General features: G+C 51.0%; 1 protein-coding gene across 1 annotated transcript in view; it reads right to left on the bottom strand.

Moving 5' to 3' along the window:
• CA9 (carbonic anhydrase 9) overlaps window positions 1-16158 on the bottom strand; it is a 43199-nt gene extending 27041 nt beyond the window's left edge. The window contains exon 1 of the mRNA XM_065406589.1: window positions 16056-16158. Within this exon, the coding sequence (XP_065262661.1) occupies window positions 16056-16158 (103 nt within the window). The remainder of the gene's footprint in view (window positions 1-16055) is intronic.
• Window positions 16159-20554: the final 4396 nt, after the last annotated feature.

The following is a 20554-nucleotide window of genomic DNA, read 5'->3' as shown; positions in this document are numbered from 1 at the left end:
AGCTGAACCCCGAGCATGCGGGCAAGATTCTCCAGCCAGACCCTCCGGAAAATGTTCTCTGTAGTAACTTTTAATATCCCATCATTGACCATTGTTACTAATTACCAGCGATGGCACGTTATTGACCTATTGACTAAAATCACGTTATCCCATCAAACCATCCCCTCCATAAACTTATCAAGCTTAATCTTAAAGCCAGAGAGGTCTTTCGCCCCCACTGTTTCCCTCGGAAGGCTGTTCCAGAACTTCACCCCTCTGATGGTTAGAAACCTTCGTCTAATTTCAAGCCTAAACTTCCCGACGGCCAGTTTATATCCATTTGTTCTCGTGTCCACATTAGTACTGAGCTGAAATAATTCCTCTCCCTCTCTGGTATTTATTCCTCTGATATATTTAAAGAGAGCAATCATATCCCCCCTCAGCCTTCTTTTGGTTAGTGTAAACAAACCGAGCTCCTTGAGTCTCCTTTCATACAACAGGTTTTCCATTCCTCGGATCATCCTAGTGGCCCTTCTCTGTACCCGTTCCAGTTTGAGTTCATCCTTTTTAAACATGGGAGACCAGAACTGCACACAGTACTCCAAATGAGGTCTCACCAGTGCCTTGTATAACGGAACCAGCACCTCCTTATCCCTACTAGAAATACCTCGCCTAATGCATCCTAAGACCACATTAGCTTTTTTCACGGCCACGTCACATTGCCGACTCATAGTCATCCTGCGATCAACCAGGACTCCGAGGTCCTTCTCCTCTTCCGTTACTTCCAACTGATGCGTCCCCAGCTTATAACTAAAATTCTTGTTAGTCATCCCTAAATGCATAACCTTACACTTCTCACTATTAAATTTCATCCTATTACTATTACTCCAGTTTACAAGGTCATCCAAATCTCCCTGCAGGATATCCCGATCCTTCTCCGAATTGGCAATACCTCCCAACTTTGTGTCATCCGCAAACTTTATCAGCCCACTCCTATATTTGGTTCCGAGGTCAGTAATAAATAGATTAAATAAAATCGGACCCAAAACCGAACCTTGAGGAACTCCACTGGTAACCTCCCTCCAACCTGATAGTTCACCTTTCAGTACGACCCGCTGCAGTCTCCCCTTTAACCAGTTCTTTATCCACCTCTGGATTTTCATATCGATCCCCATCTTTTCCAATTTAACCAATAATTCCTCATGCGGTACCGTATCAAACGCTTTACTGAAATCGAGGTATATTAGATCCACCGCATTTCCTTTATCTAAAAAATCTGTTACTTTCTCAAAGAAGGAGATCAGGTTGGTTTGGCATGATCTGCCTTTCGTAAAACCATGTTGTAATTTGTCCCAATTGCCATTGACCTCAAGGTCCTTAACTACTTTCTCCTTCAAAATTTTTTCCAAGACCTTGCATATTACAGATGTTAAACTAACAGGCCTGTAGTTACCCGGGTCACATTTTTTCCCCTTCTTGAAAATAGGAACCACATTAGCTTAAAAAAAAATATTTTTTTTTTTTTTAATTCTCCAGTCAAACGGTACCACCCGAGTTTACAGATTCATTAAAAATTATCGCTAACGGGCTTGCAATTTCTCGCGCCAGTTCCTTTAATATTCTCGGATGAAGATCATCCGGTCCGCCCGATTTAGTCCCGTTAAGCTGTTCGAGTTTGGCTTCTACCTCGGATACGGTAATGTCAACCCCCCCTCCTTTATTCCCATCCGTCACGCTGCCACTATTCCTAAGCCCTTCATTAGCCTCATTAAAGACCGATGCAAAATATTCGTTTATCCACTCCATCTACAGTCTTCAGCGGTCCCACTTCTTCTTTCTTTGTTTTCTTCCTATTTATATGGCTATAAAACCTCTTACTATTGGTTTTAATTCCCCTCGCAAGTTCCAACTCTACACGGCTTTTGGCCTTTCTCACTCCATCTCTACATGCTCTGACCTCAATAAGGTAGGTATCTTTGCTGATCCCTCCCATCTTCCACTCCTTGTACGCTTTCTGTTTTTTCTTAATCACCCCTCAGAGACGCTCGCTCATCCAGCTCGGTCTAAATCTCCTGTCTACGGACCGTTTTCCCTTTCTCGGGATACAGGCCTCCGACAGCTCCTGCAACTTCAACTTGAAATAATCCCAGGCACCTTCCGCCTTTAGATCCATAAATATGTTAGTCCAATCCACTTCCCTAACTAGTCGCCTTAATTTATTAAAGTTAGCCCTTTTGAAATCGTAAACCTTAGTCTCCGATTTAATTCTGTTAATCCTTCCATTTAGTTTAAACCGAATTAGCTCATGATCACTCGAGCCAAGGTTGTCCCCTACAACCATTTCCTCAACCAGGTCCTCACTACTCACCAAAACCAAATCTAAAATGGCATCCCCCCTCGTCGGCTCAGCAACTACTTGATGAAGGAATTCATCAGCTATCACATCTAGGAAAATCTGAGCCCTATTATTGTTACTAGCATTTGTTCCCCAATCTATATCCGGGAAGTTAAAGTCTCCCATGATTACACAGTTCCTATTAGTATCACCTGATGATTTCCTGTTCTGTTCATTCCCTCTGGGGCACCTGGCATTGGCCACTGTTGGAAGACAGGATACTGGGCTGGATGGACCTTTGGTCTGACCCAGTCTGGCCGTCCTTATGTTCTTATATCACTGAGAGGCAGGGTTCCCTGGTGGGGAGTTGCTCTGTTCACATTGACATGTACCATGCTGGTTCTAATATGCATTTCTCTCCAGGTTGATGAAGTTTAGAAATGGGCGAGCAGACCCCGGAACAGGAAAGGCAGCAATGTGGGGGCTGGGGTGGGTGGGTTCAGAGAACCTGGGGACACAGAAACATTGGAGAGGAGTCAAGTATCAGAGGGGAGCCGTGTTAGTCTGGATCTGTAAAAGCAGCAAAGAGTCTTGTGGCACCTTATAGACTAACAGACGTATTGGAGCATGAGCTTTCATGGGTGAATGCATCCGATGAAGTGGGTATTCACCCACGAAAGCTCATGCTCCAATACGTCTGTTAGTCTATAAGGTGCCATAGGACTCTTTATTGGAGAGGGGGGAAGTGAAAGGGGCCAGTGGAGCCCCCAATTCCTGGGGCGAACAGCCCCCATCCCACAAGGTACAGCTCTTGTAGCTGGAGTCTCCATGGCCCTGACTCTGAGCAGGGCCGGGAACCTGGCAGTGGTGTTGTCACACTCGGTCCATTCGGGAGGTGAGCCTGACGAGCTGACAGCACTGCTCTCCGGCCCTGCCCTTGGCAATGGCTATGGAAAGACACCTGATATTAATAGCGTGAGTTTATAGATGAGAAAGACAGATTTCCCCAGGCCCAGCCCTGAGGCTGCTCATTGTCCTGAGATCCAATGGCACTGTTGGGGGGCGGGGGGGACTCAGGGGCTGTCTCGGGCTATGTCTACACTGAGCTGGGTGTGAGTCGCTGTTCGTAAACATACGTAAATAGCAGCATAGCGACAGCAGCAGAGCCGGACTTAGCTGTGTTGAGTACCAACATGCCTGAAATGGGGGGCATGTACTTGGCACGGCCACGCCGTGCCTCCGGTGCTACTACCCATGTCATCATGTGTGATGTTATTGACATGAACTGGGACCATACAGATCATTGTTGCAACCAAGGTCCTATAGTTGACCTCGTTTGTACAAGATTTGGTGCAAGTAAGGTCTCTATGAAAAGGTTGTAATTTGCTGGTTATAATTATGCTGTCTGTAGGTGTGTATCATTTTTGTATTTGAAGTTATGAATATTGGCTCTATACTTGTATCTCAGTGTGTTTGATTCTAAGTAGCACCAGTGAAGCATTTGGTCAGCTTCTTGAGGAAGGAATTTTCAGATTAAGTGCCCAGTCAAGAAACACTTAACTGACAATGGACCTTGGGAGACTCCAATCTACATATGGGAAGCCTTCCTGGGAACATTCAAGGCAGCATGTGAGCAACGGCTGCTCTACCTGTAAAGAACTGAGTCATGCATGGACATGTGACTTGCCCATGTGACTCCAAACTCCACCTTGCTGCTGTGATTTTCCACAGTAAGAACAAAGGGGTGTCCTTCCACATGGCAAAAGGGCTATAAAAGGCAGCTGCATCATCTCCATTTTGTCTTCAATCCTGCTTCTTACCTCTAGAGGAACTTTGCTACACTGAAGCTCTGAACAAAAGACTGATGACCCATCCCAGCTGGGGATGTTTCAGAGACTTGATTTGAACCTGCAGTTTATTCCATCTCTGCTACAAGCCTGAATCAAGAACTTTGCCATTGCTGTATGTAATTTATTACTTTGACCAATTTTAGCTCTCATCTATATTTCTTTCTTTTTATGAATAAACCTTTAGATTTTAGATTCTAAAGGATTGGCAACAGCGTGATTTGTGTGTAAGATCTGACTTGTATATTGACCTGGGTCTGGGGCTTGGTTCTTTGGGATTGGGAGAACCTTTTTTCTTTTACTGGGGTATTGGTTTTCATAACCATTCATCCCCATAAGAAGTGGTGCTGCTGGTGATACTGGGAAACTGGAGTGTCTAGGGGAATTGCTTGTCTGGTTTTTGGTTAGCCAGTGGCGTAAAACCGAAGTCCTCTCTGTTTGGCTGGTTTGGTGTGCAAAGGACCCCCAGCCTTGGGCTGTGACTGCCCTGCTCTAAGCAATTTGTCCTGGATTGATACTCTCAGTAGTGTCCCGCCAAAGGCTGCATCATTACACCATGGCAACACTGCCCTTATACGTGTGCTAACTCTAGGAGAGCTCGCACAAGTACGTGAACAGAAGCAAGGCACTCACCCCCTAGCTTAGAGTGTAGATATAGCTGTAGTGGCACTGCTGCCTCACCACCCCTTCCCTCTGTAGTGTGGGCCCAGGGCTGGCGGCTTGTGGGCAGGACTCAAACACCACGAGTGTGCAGGTATCTGACTGGATCAGACCACCACAATTGTTAGCCTAGGAAGCACCAATGCAGCTCTGGTGCCAAAGCTGCTCTGCTGGAGGGGTACTTGGGCCTGGGCTGCAAGGAGGACATGGAATACAGATTGCGAGGCCAGAAGGGGCCAGTGTGACCATCCAGTCTCACCTCCTGCATAGCACAGGCCCTAGGACTAGTCTGACCCTGTGTATAGCATGGGCCATAGGGCCAGTCTGACACTGTATATAGCACAGGCCCTGGGACTAGTCTGACCCTGTGTATAGCATGGGCCATAGGACCAGTCTGACACTGTATGTCTCTCATAGGACTAGTCTGACCTAGGGTGACCAGGTGTAAGGTTTTCGTTAAAAGTCTGGTCGGCAGTGCTGCGGCGCTAAGGCAGGCTACTCCCTACCTGTCCTGGCTGGCACCGCGCTGCGCCCCGGAAGTGACCAGCAGGTCCAGCTCCTAGGCGGGAGGGCCATGGTGCTCCACGCGCTGCCCCCGCCCCGAGCACCGGCTCCGCGCTCCCTGTGCAGGAATCCACTCAGTGCAGCTATGCTGGCTGCTCATAGGTGGTGTTGCTAGAGTGGGAAGAAAGCTCTGCAGACCTTTAAGTCTCACTTGCTCCCTTCCCCCCACCCACTTAGTTCATCGAGTCTGAGGCTAGAAGGGACCACTGTGATCATCTCGTCTGACCTCAGGTAGAACACAGGCCAGAGAATTCCCCCAAAATAATTCCCAGAGAAGATCTGTTCGAAGACATCCAATGTTGATTTAAATATTGCCAGAGATGGAGAATCCACCACCACCCTTGGTAAACTGTTCCAGTGATTAATTATTCTCACTGTTAAAAATGTACATCCAAGTTCCAGTCTGAATGTGTCTAGCTTCACCTTCCACCCACTGGATCATGTTAGACCTTTCTCTGCTAGATTGAAAAGCCCATGATTAAATATTTGTTCCCCATGCAGGTGCTTACAGACTGTAATCACGTCACCCCTTCACCTTCTCTTTGTTAAGTTAAATAGATTGAGCTCCTGGAGCCCGTCACTAAGGCAGGTTTTCTAATCATCTAATCACTCTCGTGGCTCTTCTCTGATCCCTCTCCAGTTTATCAACCTCCTTCTTGAATTGTGGACATCAGAACTGGACACGGCATTACAGCACCAGTGCCAAATAGAGAGATAAAATGACCTCTCTACTCCTATTTGAGATTCCTCTGTTTATGCATCCAAGGATCGCATTAATCCTTTTGCCCACAGCAATACACTGGGAGCTCATGTTCAGCTGATTATCCACCACACCCCCAAATCTTTTCCAGCGTCACTGCTTCCCAGGATAGAATCCCCCATCCTGTAAGTATGGCCTGCATTCCTTGTTCCTGGATGGGTACATTTACATTTAGCTGTACTAGAAGACATATTGTTTGCTTGCGCCCAGCCTCCGAAGTGATCCAGATCGCTCTGTATCAATGACCTGCCCTCTTCACTATTTACCACTACCATCTGCTAACTTTATTGGTGATGATTGAATGTTTTCTGCCAGGTCATTGATAAAGATGTTCAACTGCATAGGGCCAAGAATCAATCCCCAGCACTGCTCGCTGACAATTCCCCGTTTACAGTTACACTGAGATCTATCAGTTAGCCAGTTTTTAATGCATGTAATGTGTGACATGTTTAGCCCAGTGCAGAGCCAGCCCTAAAGCTGTTGGGCTAGAGGCGGCCTCTGAGGCCTGGGGCTCCCCAGGGAATTTCCCAGCCTCAGAGGCCAATCAGTCCCCCCCCCCCCCCATACTGAACAGGGCCCTCGCTCTTCTCTGCAGCTCTGCCAGAGTCCCCCATAGACTCATCTCCTCATTCTTCTGGGCCCCTCCCCCTCGTCTCTGCTCCCAGGAGGAGTCCAGTTCCCACATACATCTTTCCTATCTGCTATCAGATGATGAGTGTTCGGCAGGCATCTTGCTGCACAGCCCATCCTGGCGCTGCCTGCGCAGAAACTAGACTAAGAGCCACAGATACGGGCGTCACAGCACTGGCCCCAGCAGACTGCCCAGGCAGCAGCACGGCCTGCCAACCACAGTTGCCAACTTTCACGCTGTAAATAAGCACCCCGACTTTCACAATAAGACAAAAATCAAGCTAATCCCATTTCAAAACAAGGCCTAAACAAGCCAATCCCTAAGAACCCCAACACTCTATGTGACTAGATCCCTCCGGCGTGCTGGGTGGGCCCACTGTGCACCCCTGACTCTCTCCCCCCCTTGCCCCTGCTTGCCAGGAGCTGATCAAAAAAAAGAAGCAACAAGCTAGTAGCCAAAAACTAGCCAACAAGCAACTCACAAGCCAATTAAGCCAAAAACAAGCCCAATTTCTGATTTTTTTTCACGGGTTTGGCATGTCTGCTGCCAACCCGTCCCTGCTCAGGTGAACCTGTCCTGCATCCCTCGCTCCTGCCTACAGTTTCATTGAGTCCAGGATTCCCCTCCATTTCCTGCTCGTCACTCTTGTGTAGACCAGCTGCCGTGCCCCGACTCAGAGGGGGTTGCATTTCATAGTAGGCATAACAGTTCCTCTGTATCCCTCAGAGCAGTGGGCCTGAGCCAAACTCTGAAATCCCACTCAGACTCTTAAGGCAGGGGGAGGGTAATTAATTATGGCCTATTCTGCTACCCTTACTCTGTAAGTGCTCCCAGAGACTTCAGCATGCATAAGGGAGGAAGAGTCTGGTCTTGGGTGTCCAAGTGCTGATGGTTGAGGCTGGGTGGGTCACCAGGGGTCAGTGTATCAGCTGCATCTGCATCTCCCTCCTCACGCTCCTTCCTCTCCCCTCTCCACATTCTCTCCCTCTTTCTGCCTTGCTCCTGCAATTCACTCGCCCTGCATTTGCACTGTGCTTATCTACATGGTATCTTGGCCCATTACCTGCTGTCCTCTGGCCTCCCGTCAGCCTGTCCCAGCCGTTCTGAGGGGAAACGAACCGAGGCCTACACAGGCAGCGCTCTCACCCATCGCCATTTCCCAGTGAGATGCAAAGACACAGCCACCATCAGGAGCACACAGAAGCACTCACCCCTGCACATCTCAGCCCTGAGCATCCAACACCTCCAAGCACAGGGCACAGTCCTGTCACCATCTACAGTGGTACCAGGGCCTGGTCCACCCAACTTAAATAGAACTCACCACAGGGGATGGCGGAGGGCTGTGCTTAGCCACAACGCAAACCACTCCCTCACTGAGAGGTTCTAGTGTCTCCCAGCTGCCAGTCCCTGCTCCCCACACTGACCCTGCGGCAAGGAGTTCCACAGGCTGGCTGTGCATTGTGTGAAGAAATACTTGTATGAAGAGGTAAAGAACACTTCCCTGTTCACTTTCTCCACACCACTCATGATTTTACAGACCTCCCCCTTAGCCATCTCTTTTCTAAGCTGAACAGTCCCTGTCTTTTTAATCTCTCCTCATACAGAAGCTGTTCCATCCCCCTAATCATTTTTGTTGCCCTTTTCTGCACTTTTTTCCGATTGCAATTTATCTTTTTTCAGATGGAGTGAACAGATCCGCATGCAGTATTCAAGGTGTGGGGGCACCATGGATTTATGTAGTGGCATTATGATATTTTCTGTCTTATTATCTCTCCCTTTCCTAACTGTTCCTCGCAGTCTGTTAATTCTTTTGACTGCCGCTGCACATTGAGCGGATGTTTTTAGAGAACTCTTCCAATGCTGCCTTCTCCTGCCCCCGTCCTCTCTCCAAGCCCCTCCTTCGCTCAGTGCTAATGCCCTGAGATGATCGCGCTCCTTCCCCCCAGGCCCTGCCTGGCCCATACACAAAGAGAGGAATCAGATCTCCCTGCTCCAGTTGCCTTGGCAATGAGCACTGGGCCCTGCAGTCACTCAGGGATGTGATGGAGGCAGAGGCCAGGAGGCTGCATTCCCATTGTTCCCAGAAGTGTCTATTCCACACACACTCACTCAGCTTTGCCCCACAATCTCCTGCCTCACCTCACGGAAAGGCTGCACCCCAAAGGGGAGCACACAGGGCTCCACACTCGAGGTAGGCATGACAAAGGGGAGTGCACGGGAGGAGACCCCAACACTTGTCTTTACCTATGGCCAGACTGTCCCTCTCCCTCACGCCCAGGAGCAGCAGCAGGATCCCTGTTCCTCAGCTGATCTCAGACGCGGGGTGGGGAGCACAGCGCTGCAGCATGACGAGCTCCAGGACACAGACAACGCCAGCAGCAGCACAAGGGAGTAGCTGGGAGCTGGCCTTGTCCTCACCCCACAATGGGATCCAATTAGGGCAGAGGTGGGCAAACTACGGCCCGCGGGATTGTCCTGCCCGGCCCTTGAGCTCCCAGCTGGGGAGGCTGTCCCCCCTCTCCTCCCCTCCCCCGCAGCCTCAGCTTGCCATGACGCCAGCGCTTCTTAGTCAGAGAGATTCAGGCAGAACAAACTTCACTGTTCAGCCCCCACAAAGCAAAATGTTTCCTAGCTGGCAATAAGCGTTTCCCTGAGCTCTATCGCCCTGTCCCTTCAGACCAGCAGAACTGGTCTCACTTGGAGACCATCGTTTGGTAAGTCCCAGTAACATCACAGCCTCTGGCCAGGCCACTTTGTGCTGTGATCCCGGCAGCTCTCTCAAGCTTATGCAGAGCTGGGCCTGATCAGCACCTGTAGGAGGCACCTCAACGGAACACCTCGATACTGCCCATCATGGCATGGGTGACTGGGGCTCCTCTCTCTGCCTCCGCACTGACCCAATGTCCCGGTGTGGGGCAAAGAGGCACTGCTGGAGAGGCTGTAGTACCAAGGTCCTGTCCACTTATGGGCTTTAACAATCCCCCAGCACTTTGCACAAGGGATGGTAACACTGGGGCCCTGGCCCAAATCCTGTGCAGGTAATTATAGCCTGCCACTTAAATTCCCCCTGTACTTGCAGTCGGGTACAGTTTTCTTCCAGTCAGAAATTGCTGAGTAGCATTGCTATTCACTGTTGAACAGCTGCCACGTACCACACCAGAGGTGGACGCATTTCAGTGGTGGGTGACATGATCACTAACTATCCGTTACCTATCTCTCAGGAGGAGTGAGGCTTCAGTGGTTATAACCTCAAAAGCCTTGAGTGAAAGTTCAACTGGCCACCCACCGGTTAGGTCACTACATTCACAGGGTAACTGGCAGGGCCAAGATTTGCTTTGGTGAGAATCCCAACCAGGGAACTCAGCAGAGAGAGCTGCACACGAGGCATCTTCAGCTGCCACTGGGCTCAAAGAATCAGAGAAGCAAGACAGCCTGTCACCCTGTCCCAGCCCATCCCCAGAGTCAAGGCAGGCTTCAGCCACCAGCACATTCTCTAGGCTTCTGTCAAGTCCAGCGAGAAATGCTGCAGATGACAGGGCCCTGCCCAGGGAGACCCTCCTCTGGCAGCCTGAGATTCAGCCTAAAGCTCCTCTGTGTTAATTTCAGCCACTTTCTCCTCGTCACTGCACACATCCAAGTGCCACCAGAAATCGCTCTCTCGCTATCAGGCATTTTGAGGATGCTCATCATGGCAGTGCCTGCGCGAGTGCCAGGTCTGTGCCTTCCTTACTGCTACATTAGGGCAGGAGCTGCTGCCATTAAAGGCAGGCAGCTTTGCATGTCCACACTGCTCCCGCAAGGAAGGCAGTGAAAGCAGAGCCAGTTTGCTGTCAGGGGAGGTGCTGAAAAGGCTGTGGGTTGGAACTAGTCCTGTGCAGAAAAGAAGCTGCTGACCATGGGACAGCTGAAGCCCCCAGTTCCCAGGAGCTCCTGGCAAACAGCCAGCCTGTTTGTGCTGGAAACCAGGCCTTGGTGGCTGGTGTGGTGCATGCGTCCTGGGGTCAGTGACTGGCTCGTACCTGCTCTGTTGCCCTCCCACCCTCACAGAGCCCTGTCCCCCTCTACTCCACTTGCCCCCTGCTCCCAGGCACAGGACTGGAACCTGGGTTACCCTGGTACAAAACCCCCCAGACCTCAGCTCCACCCAGAGACCTCTCACCCAGTAAATGAGGGGGATCCCCGTATCTCCATTAGTGACAGACAATGCCAGGGATCCCCAAATCCCACCCTGAGGGTGCCTGGCCCTCACGCCAGGGCACATTCCTGGACAGTCGCTCCCCGAAGATGAGGAGCTCTGATCTCCCAAATTCTCACCCTCCTCTTCCTTGTGGGCATGCTGCCCTCCACCTCTCTGTCCTGGCACATGCCCCATAGACACTGTTCATCTGATGCTCCTTGGCCCCTCCCTGCATATGCCCCATGTCTGGTGCTACTTCTCCACTGCTCATTGGCCCCTCCACCTTCACATGGCTCAGATTCAGCTTCTCCAGGATCCCCTGCCCTCCCACGCAGGCACAGCCCATGGGCACGGCTCTCCGGTGCACACCCTGGGCACCACCCATGCGGGCCTCGCTCCTTCCCAGCCTGAGCTCTGACTGCGCAATACCCTCAGCCCTGTTTAGAAATCTTGCTCTAGTGCAAACCTTTGTGACAGTCTCTAATCCGCAGCTGGCAGCTCGTGTTGCTACAGGGAACATTCCTTGTGTTCCTGGGCGGTGGAGGGCACAGGTCCTGGTGCCTGGGAATTGAGCCAATTCCCTACAGCGGCCTCTGTGCTTCTCTGGAGGAAGGTGGCAGAGGGCTGGCAAGCCCCAACGTACCTTTCCCGTCCCTTGACAGCCACGGAGCCCCTGCTCCTGGAGGCGAGAGGATGACGGAGATTGCACCCGCAGGGAAATGGGAGCGGGCACTAAGGCAAGACTGGGATGGAAGGTGACCAGGAATGGAGCTGGGAATGGACAGAGACAGGAATGGGGAGGAGAATGGACTAGGATGGCTGCAGTGGGACTGACATGGGGCAGGAGGGACTAGGGGAGGTGCAGGATGAGAAGGAGACTGGGTAACAGAAGCAGGTGAACGCTGTCCCGGGACAGACTTCGTGGGGAGCCTCTCCAGGGTGGGAGGGATCAAGGCCCCAGAGTCTCGCTCTCCTTCTCCTTCCCTCAGGGAGATGCTATTTCTCCCCATCACTCTTGATAACAACCCTGCCCATTTTATCAGGGCCAAGGTCTCTGTGCCCGGCACAGGCTGGGTAGCTGCATGCCTGAGAGGTGAGGGGTTAGCAGGGAGGGCCCCGAGGGCTAGGGAGCTGCATGGGGGCCTCTGGCCAAACACAGGGTGAGCCCGGCTGAGGAGCCCATACTGTGTGTGTGTGTGTGTGGGGGGGGGGGGGCAGAGAAAAGCTCTGGCAGAGCTCATGCTGCCGGCACAATCTGCTGCAATAACCACTGCTCAGCTGTGGGTACAGCCATCCCCTCTCCCCACAGCCAGGGCTCTGCTCTGCAGCTTCCCAGCCCTGCTGCCTGGGGCCCATCCATTCTGCAGGGCATTCCTCGCACTCCAGCACTGAACTCAGACCAGCTGGCAGAGGCTCCAGGGACGCAGGTCAGAGCTGACTCTCCCAAGCCATACCTCAGACAGGACCCTTTCGCGGAGGGCACCCCTTCCTCCCCCAAGATTGCTGCACTGTGTAACACAAAGCCCTGAGCCGAGCCCCCTCCCAGAGACAGGCAGGGCACCTGGCAGTGCTTTCTCTTTTGCCGCAGCAAAATCCAGTCCAGCTCTGCCCTGTCCTGCCCCATGGTGCAAGCGCTGAGATGGGGGAGCCCAGCAGACACCCTCTGGTTCCAGAGGCCCCAGGTAGGATCGGGTCTCTGCCCTGACACACACCCTGCCCCCAAGATCTTAGCAGCAGATTTACAAGCACCCAGCCTGAAGCTCCCCCCGGCGCTGGCCATTGGAGCACACACTGTACCCAGAGCCCCAGACCTGCCCCTCTGGCACCAATGGGCAGGTTCTTCCCACCATCACATCCACAAACCACACCGATTCAGTGCATCTCCTGGCACTGTAGGAGGAAATGATGCAACCTGCGGAGAGTAATGACTCCCCAGGACGCTGCCTGTGCAGATCCCTCGAGTTCTAGTACAACCCTATAAAACTAAACCACATGCCACAGCTTCCCCTGAGTCACCCCAGCCCTGATGCAAGTAGCACTTCCAACCAGCAGCATGTGCTAGGAGGCAAGAGGCAGGATGCAGAGACCCTGGAGCTGCAGCCTAGTCCAGCCACAGAGCTGGGTGTGGCCATGGTGCTCACAGCTCAGCACAAGGAGTCTAACAGGGTGATGGAGGGCAACACAGGGACCAGATGGGAGTAAGGGGGGTGCAATGGAGGGTTGGCGGGGGGCTGAGATGAGGTGGGGGTGACATGGGGTGATGAGGTGAGGATGACAAAGAGGTGAGGAAGGGGGGTGATACTGGAGTGAGACAGCGACAAGGACAATGTAGGGAGTAATAGATTCTGACTGCACAGCACCCTGCAGCATCCTGCCCAGGACCCACTACTCAGTCTGTCTAGGCTCTCCAACTGCACTCACTGCTGTGTTCTCAATGCCTGCCTGGCTCTCACCCCTCGAGAGCTGCTGCACTCTCTGAGCTCCCAGGAACCCCCTGTACATGGACAACCCAACTGCAGCCTCACTCCTGTATCGACACCCCCTGGGAACTTCCAGCATGGAAACATGACAGCACCCCCCAGCTATATTACAGCACCGTGCCCCCTGCAGCACTGACACCTCTGCATCCCCACTCCCTGGGCTCAGCACAGCCCCCTCAGCACCTGACCGGTAGAGCAAAGACCCTTACCCACAGCCAGAAAACATGCAAGACACAAGCCCAGCACCTAGAATGCAAACATACACTGGGCAGCCAGGGAGAACGAATCCAAAACAGCTCCATCCCCAGATCCCTGCACAGAACAATCACACTGGTACAGACATCACTGCAGCGACATGTGCAGAAATAGACAAACCCTCACCAAATACAGACTCAGTGACCATAAACCAGGGGTGGGGACCAGGCTGCACAAAGCATAGGCCAAACTCACAGAGCAGTGACTGTCCAGGGGGAGGGATAGCTCAGTGGTTTGAGCATTGGCCTGCTAAACCCAGGGTTGTGAGTTCAATCCTTGAGGGGGCCATTTAGGGACCTGTGTCAAACATCTGTCTGGGGATTGGCCCTGCTTTGAGCAGGGGGTGGGACTAGATGACCTCCTGAGGTCCCTTCCAACCCTGATATTCTATGATTCTGTGACAAAGAAGAGAGAGAAAGAGAAACATTCTAGTCCAATGTCCCACAGCAACAGAACAAATGGAAGTTAGACTCCAACTATCAGGAATCCTAAGCAATATCTTACCAGAGTGAAGAACTGCTGGACCCTGGAGATGGAAAGAAACAGCCCCACATTATGGAACCACCTGCCCTGGGGCAGGGATGGGCAGGAACAACAAATGGACCCAGGGGCTCAAACCCCAAAGACATGAAGCTCTGACCAGGGTGAATCATAGCCCCATCTCTGACAGAGACTGCAATGGGCTGTTTCTTTCTTGCACTTTCCAGCACTTGTCTAGCCAGTCATGACAATCAAGTCTTACTGAACTGAAGTGTGTGACAGTCCCTGAGAGCCTCCTTCACTGAGACATGACCACAGCCCTTCCACTGTATCACACCCTCCAGGCCTTGCACTGAGATGTGGCTGAATTTATTCCTCCAGCAGAACAGAGTGCGACTGATGCTGTTTGGAACATCACTGCACTTTTCTCTCCCACTCCCCGGGTGCCTCATCGATTTCTCAGGTGATTCAAGCAGGTTCTGTGATAGCCCAGCACTGCACTAAGGGGCCTAAGACGTGAGTGTGAAGTGGCACCTGGCGGTAGCACTGCTCTGACCCTATTAGGGCAGTATGTCTGAGCACGCTCACCGCCAACAGACCAACGCTACAGATGAAAAGCACCATAAACCAGCTCAGCATTGGAATATCCATGCAGCTGTTTCAGGTCCATCCCCATATGCCTCCCCTCCCCCCAGCACCTTATTGCCCATGTGGCTGTGCCATAAATCTTGACAACCTCGCTGTCCAGGCTGCTGTGCCAGGCCACCCCCGTCTGAGTTGCTGACCGTACCAGTCACATGCCATCGCTTTCCCCTGAGTGTTAGAACTGTAACTGCCAAGTTGACATTAATCCCTTTGATCTGATGGAAAAAGGAATTAATGTGTGGAAAGGGGTTTGGGGCCCAGCGAGGAGAAAGAGGGGCTGCAGGAGATGGCTCAGGAGCTGTATGTAGAAAGTGGGCGAGGTGAGCAGGAGAGGTGAGGGGTGTGACATGGTGGGAAGAATGGGACCACGTGCTATGCAGGATGTCAGCCTGCATGACTATCATGGTCCCTTGTGGCTTTAAGAGCTATAAGTCTGTGCACATAAGGAGGGGACTAAGGTGAGGGAAAGGGGGCACAGGATCTATACATGGTGGGTGAGGGAAAGGGGGCACAGGATCTATACATGGTGTGAGCGAAAGGGGGCACAGGATCTATACATGGTGGGGGTCATGGGGGTGGGCCAAAGGGGGTGGAGGGTCTGTACGGCTGTGTACACAAATGCTTATTTAATTGGCAGACTGGGCAGAGTGCCTGGCGGGGAGATGTTGCTGTGGTTACACCTGACCAGGCTATTCCAGTTTGTAGGTGTGCTGGGTTCTCCAGGGTCAATACAGCTGGCAACCTTCTCTGCATTGTGGTGCCATTTGTGGGTCATGTCCTCTTGTCAAGGTGAAGCTGGGAGAAATTCCATCCCCACTGACTGAACTTTTGGTGGGAGTCCCCAGGGGCTTAGCTGCTGCTGTGATGGGTGCCCTGGCTGTGTGCGCTGGGTCCAGCAGGTGCTGAGAGACAGGAAGCGGATCCAGGATTTGGGCTGGGGGACTGGAGGCAGCAACTGAAGCACTGTCTGTGCAGGGGCATTCCTCCAGCAGCGCTCTAGGCAGCCGACATGCCCTCTCCAGCAGCCTAGCAGACAATTGCCCCATGACACAAACAGGACATGCTTCATTCAGCCCTTCTGGGATGTGTTAGAGAACCAGCAGGGCGACACCAGCCAGCCCTGTGCGGAGCAGAACCAGCGCCAAGTACCCTGCGCCCCATCTCTCCCTAGAGTGAGCAGCCAGACACCAGAGAGCTGTGTGTGGCCAAGGGAACCAGAGATAGAGTCTGGGATTTACTCACCTTTCTTTTTGGGGTGAGAAGAGTCCTCTGAGCCATGCTCGTCCTCAGTCCAGCCCAGGGCAGCCAGCAGCAGGAGAGAGAGACCCAGCCTGGTGCAGCTCATCCTCCAACAAGTGCCAGTTCAGTGGGACGGCCCCACTTCTCCACTGCAGAGCCTGCCTCTGGCTGCCAGAGCAGCAGGAGCTGTGCTGGGCGGCCGGAGCTGAACTGTGTCTGCGTGAGAGGGAGAGAGAGAGGGCAGGAGCGGGAGGGGGCAGTGACTCACACAGCCTTTACCTTTTATAGAGACTGCAGGCAAAGTCTGCGGGGCAGGTGAAGGGTGAAATACATGCTGCACTGGGAGCTTGCCTGAAGTTCAATGTCATTGCCAGCTGGGGGTCTGGGCTGGGACCAGGGTGTGCGTATCTGGAGCCTTAACGTGGACTAGAGCCAAGGGACGCGACCGGAGCTTGAACAGGGTTTCCTTTTCAGACAACCTCCCAGCAATGCAGCTCAAACACAGCCACAGTTCCCCTCCCATAGCAACGGGGCCTGGGACCGACCCTCCATTATCCCCATAACCACAGCTCCCCTCCGATACCAATGGGGCCTGGGACTGACCCCTCCATGAGACCCATAATCACTGCTCCTCTCCCATAGCAATGGGGCCTGGGACCGACCCTCCATTATCCCCATAACCACAGCTCCCCTCCCATACCAATGGGGCCTGGGACTAACCCCTCCATGAGCCCCATAATCACTGCTCCTCTCCCATAGCAAGGGGGCCTGGGACTGACCCTCCATGAGCCCCATAACCACAGCTCCCCTCCCATAGCTAGGGGGCCTGTGACCGACCCTCCATGAGCCCCATAAACACAGCTCCCCTCCCATAGCTATGGGTCCTGGAAAAAACCCCTTAGTGAGCCCCATAACAACTCATCTCCCATAGCAATGGGGGCTGCGGCCTGACCCCACCCTCCTGTGAGCCCCCATTACCACAGAGCCCGTCCAATAGCAATGGAGCCTGGGACCGACCCTCTGTGAGTCCCATAACCACAGCTCCCCTCCCCTGGCAATGGGGCCTGAGAACTGACCCCTCCATGAGCCCTAAAAGCAGAGTGCCCTTCTCACAGCAATGGGGTCTGGGGACAGATTCCTCCATGAGCCCCATAAACACAGCACCTGTGACCCATCCACATCATTGTAACTACACCCCCACCCTTCCTGTGACACAGAGGGCTCAGGAGCAGGGCCGGCTCCAGGCACCAGCTTAACAAGCAGGTGCTTGGGGCGGCCAAGGGAGAGGGGCGGCACGTGCGGCAATTCGGGGGCGGCAGGTCCCTCACTCCCTCTAGGAGCGAAGGACCTGCTGCTGAACTGCCGCCGCCGATCGCGGCTTTCCCCCCCCCCCCCCCCCAATTGCCGCCAATTGCTTGGGGCGGCAGAAATGCTGGAGCCGGCCATGCTCAGGAGCCCACACCCCAAGGGGTTGCCCTTTGATGGGAGAGTGAGGCCCGAGGCAGATATTGCCCTCATGCCACTGCTCATCAGAGTGAAGGACAATACACAGGAGTTTAAGTATATAGAGAACAAAAGGAATCCTAACAGTGATCATGGTCCATAGCTAGATGGGCCTGGTAGACCTGTCAGTAATAATACAGAAAAGGCAGACGTGTTTGGTAAATATTTCTGCTCTGTATTTGGGAAATAAACAGATGATGTGTTCATATCCTATTATATGATGATGAAATATATTCCATTCCAATAGCAACCCAGGAGGATGTCAAACAGCAGCTTCTACTGTTAGACATTTCTAAATTAGCAGATCCCCCCAGATAACTTGCATCCAAGAGTATTAAAGGAGCTGGCTGAGGAACTCAAAAAGTCTTGGAACACGGGAACGTTCCAGAGGAGTGGAAGAAGGCTCTTGTTGTGTCAACATTTAAAAAGGTAAACCGGGTGACCCAGGTTACTTTAACCTGTCATCCTGACACTGATCCCGAGCAAAAACATGGAATGGTTGATATAAGACTAGATTAATAAATAATTAAAGCAATGCAATATAATTAATGTCAATCAACAGCTATTTCTGAGAACAGGTCTCATCAAAGTAACATACCGTTTTTTGATGAGATCACAAGTTTGGTTGACAAAGCTCATAGTAATATTTAGACATCTGTGAAGTATTTGACTTGGCACTGCAGGACATATTGATTAATAAACTACAGTGATATAAACTCAACATGGCATACATCTAATGGATTACAGACTGATTACACTGTAGGTCTCAGAATTTAATTATAAATGGGGCATCATCACCAGAGTGACTGTGTTTCTAACAGAGTCCTGCAAGGATCAGTTTTTGGCCTTACACTATTAAACATTTTTATCAATGACTTGGAAAAAAAACAAAATTTTGACTGATAATGTTTGCAGGTGACAAAGATTGGGGAAGTGGTAAATAATGAAGAAGACAGGTCACTGATAATACAGAGGGATCTTGATCACTTAGCAAATGGGACACAGGCAACAATATGCATTTAAATATGTCCAAATGCAAGGGCATACATATAGGAGCAAAGAATGTGGGACATACTAGGTTCGACGGGGACAGGGGAGCAAAGCCCGCAGGTAAGTGGGGAACATGGAGACCTGGGAGATGGGTCGGAAACGAGAGGGAGTGTGGGCTATATTGGCAGAGAGAAAGGAGGGTCAGGACAAAACTGGGAGGAAAGATGAAACCAGTATCTTAGATGCCTATATACAAATGCGAGAAGTATGGGTAATAAGCAGGAAGAACTGGAAGTGCTAATAAATAAATACAACTATGACATTGTTGGCATCACTGAAACTTGGTGGGATAATACACATGATTGGAATGTTGGTGTGGATGGATACAGCTTGCTCAGGAAGGATAGACAGGGGAAAAAGGGAGGAGGTGTTGCCTTATATATTAAAAATGTACACACTTGGACTGAGGTAGAGATGGACATAGGAGATGGAAGTGTTGAGAGTCTCTGGGTTAGGCTAAAAGGGGTAAAAAACAAGGGTGATGTCATGCTAGGAGTCTACTACAGGCCACCTAACCAGGTGGAAGAGGTGGATGAGGCTTTTTTTAAACAACTAACAAAATCATCCAAAGCCCAAGATTTGGTGGTGATGGGGGACTTCAACTATCCGGATATATGTTGGGAAAATAACACAGCGGGGCACAGACTATCCAACAAATTCTTGGACTGCATTGCAGACAACTTTTTATTTCAGAAGGTTGAAAAAGCTACTAGGGGGGAAGCTGTTCTAGACTTGATTTTAACAAATAGGGAGGAACTCATTGAGAATATGAAAGTAGAAGGCAGCCTGGGTGAAAGTGATCATGAAATTATAGAGTTTGCAATTCTAAGGAAGGGTAGAAGGGAGAACAGCAAAATAGAGACAATGGATTTCAGGAAGGCAGATTTTGGTAAGCTCAGAGAGCTGATAGGTAAGGTCCCATGGGAATCAAGACTGAGGGGAAAAACAACTGAGGAGAGTTGGCAGTTTTTCAAAGGGACACTATTAAGGGCCCAAAAGCAAGCTATTCCGCTGGTTAGGAAAGATAGAAAATGTGGCAAAAGACCACCTTGGCTTAACCACGAGATCTTGCATGATCTAAAAAATAAAAAGGAGTCATATAAAAATGGAAACTAGGACACATTACAAAGGATGAATATAGGCAAACAACACAGGAATGCAGGGGCAAGATTAGAAAGGCAAAGGCACAAAATGAGCTCAAACTAGCTACGGGAATAAAGGGAAACAAGAAGACTTTTTATCAATACATTAGAAGCAAGAGGAAGACCAAAGACAGGGTAGGCCCACTGCTTAGTGAAGAGGGAGAAACAGTAACAGGAAACTTGGAAATGGCAGAGATGCTTAATGACTTCTTTGTTTCGGTCTTCACCGAGAAGTCTGAAGGAATGCCTAACCTAGTGAATGCTAATGGGAAGGGGGTAGGTTTAGCAGATAAAATAAAAAAAGAACAAGTTAAAAATCACTTAGAAAAGTTAGATGCCTGCAAGTCACCAGGGCCTGATGAAATGCATCCTAGAATACTCAAGGAGCTAATAGAGGAGGTATCTGAGCCTCTAGCTATTATCTTTGGAAAATCATGGGAGACGGGAGAGATTCCAGAAGACTGGAAAAGGGCAAATATAGTGCCCATCTATAAAAAGGGAAATAAAAACAACCCAGGAAACTACAGACCAGTTAGTTTAACTTCTATGCCAGGGAAGATAATGGAGCAAGTAATTAAGGAAATCATCTGCAAACACTTGGAAGGTGGTAAGGTGATAGGGAACAGCCAGCATGGATTTGTAAAGAACAAATCGTGTCAAACCAATCTGATAGCTTTCTTCGATAGGATAACGAGTCTTGTGGATAAGGGAGAAGCTGTGGATGTGGTATACCTAGACTTTAGTAAGGCATTTGATACGGTCTCGCATGATATTCTTATCGATAAACTAGGCAAATACAATTTAGAT

This window comes from Emys orbicularis, chromosome 6 (assembly GCF_028017835.1).
Source record: "Emys orbicularis isolate rEmyOrb1 chromosome 6, rEmyOrb1.hap1, whole genome shotgun sequence".
Classification (NCBI taxonomy): Eukaryota; Metazoa; Chordata; order Testudines; family Emydidae; genus Emys; species Emys orbicularis.
This window is presented reverse-complemented; position numbering and strand designations above follow the sequence as displayed.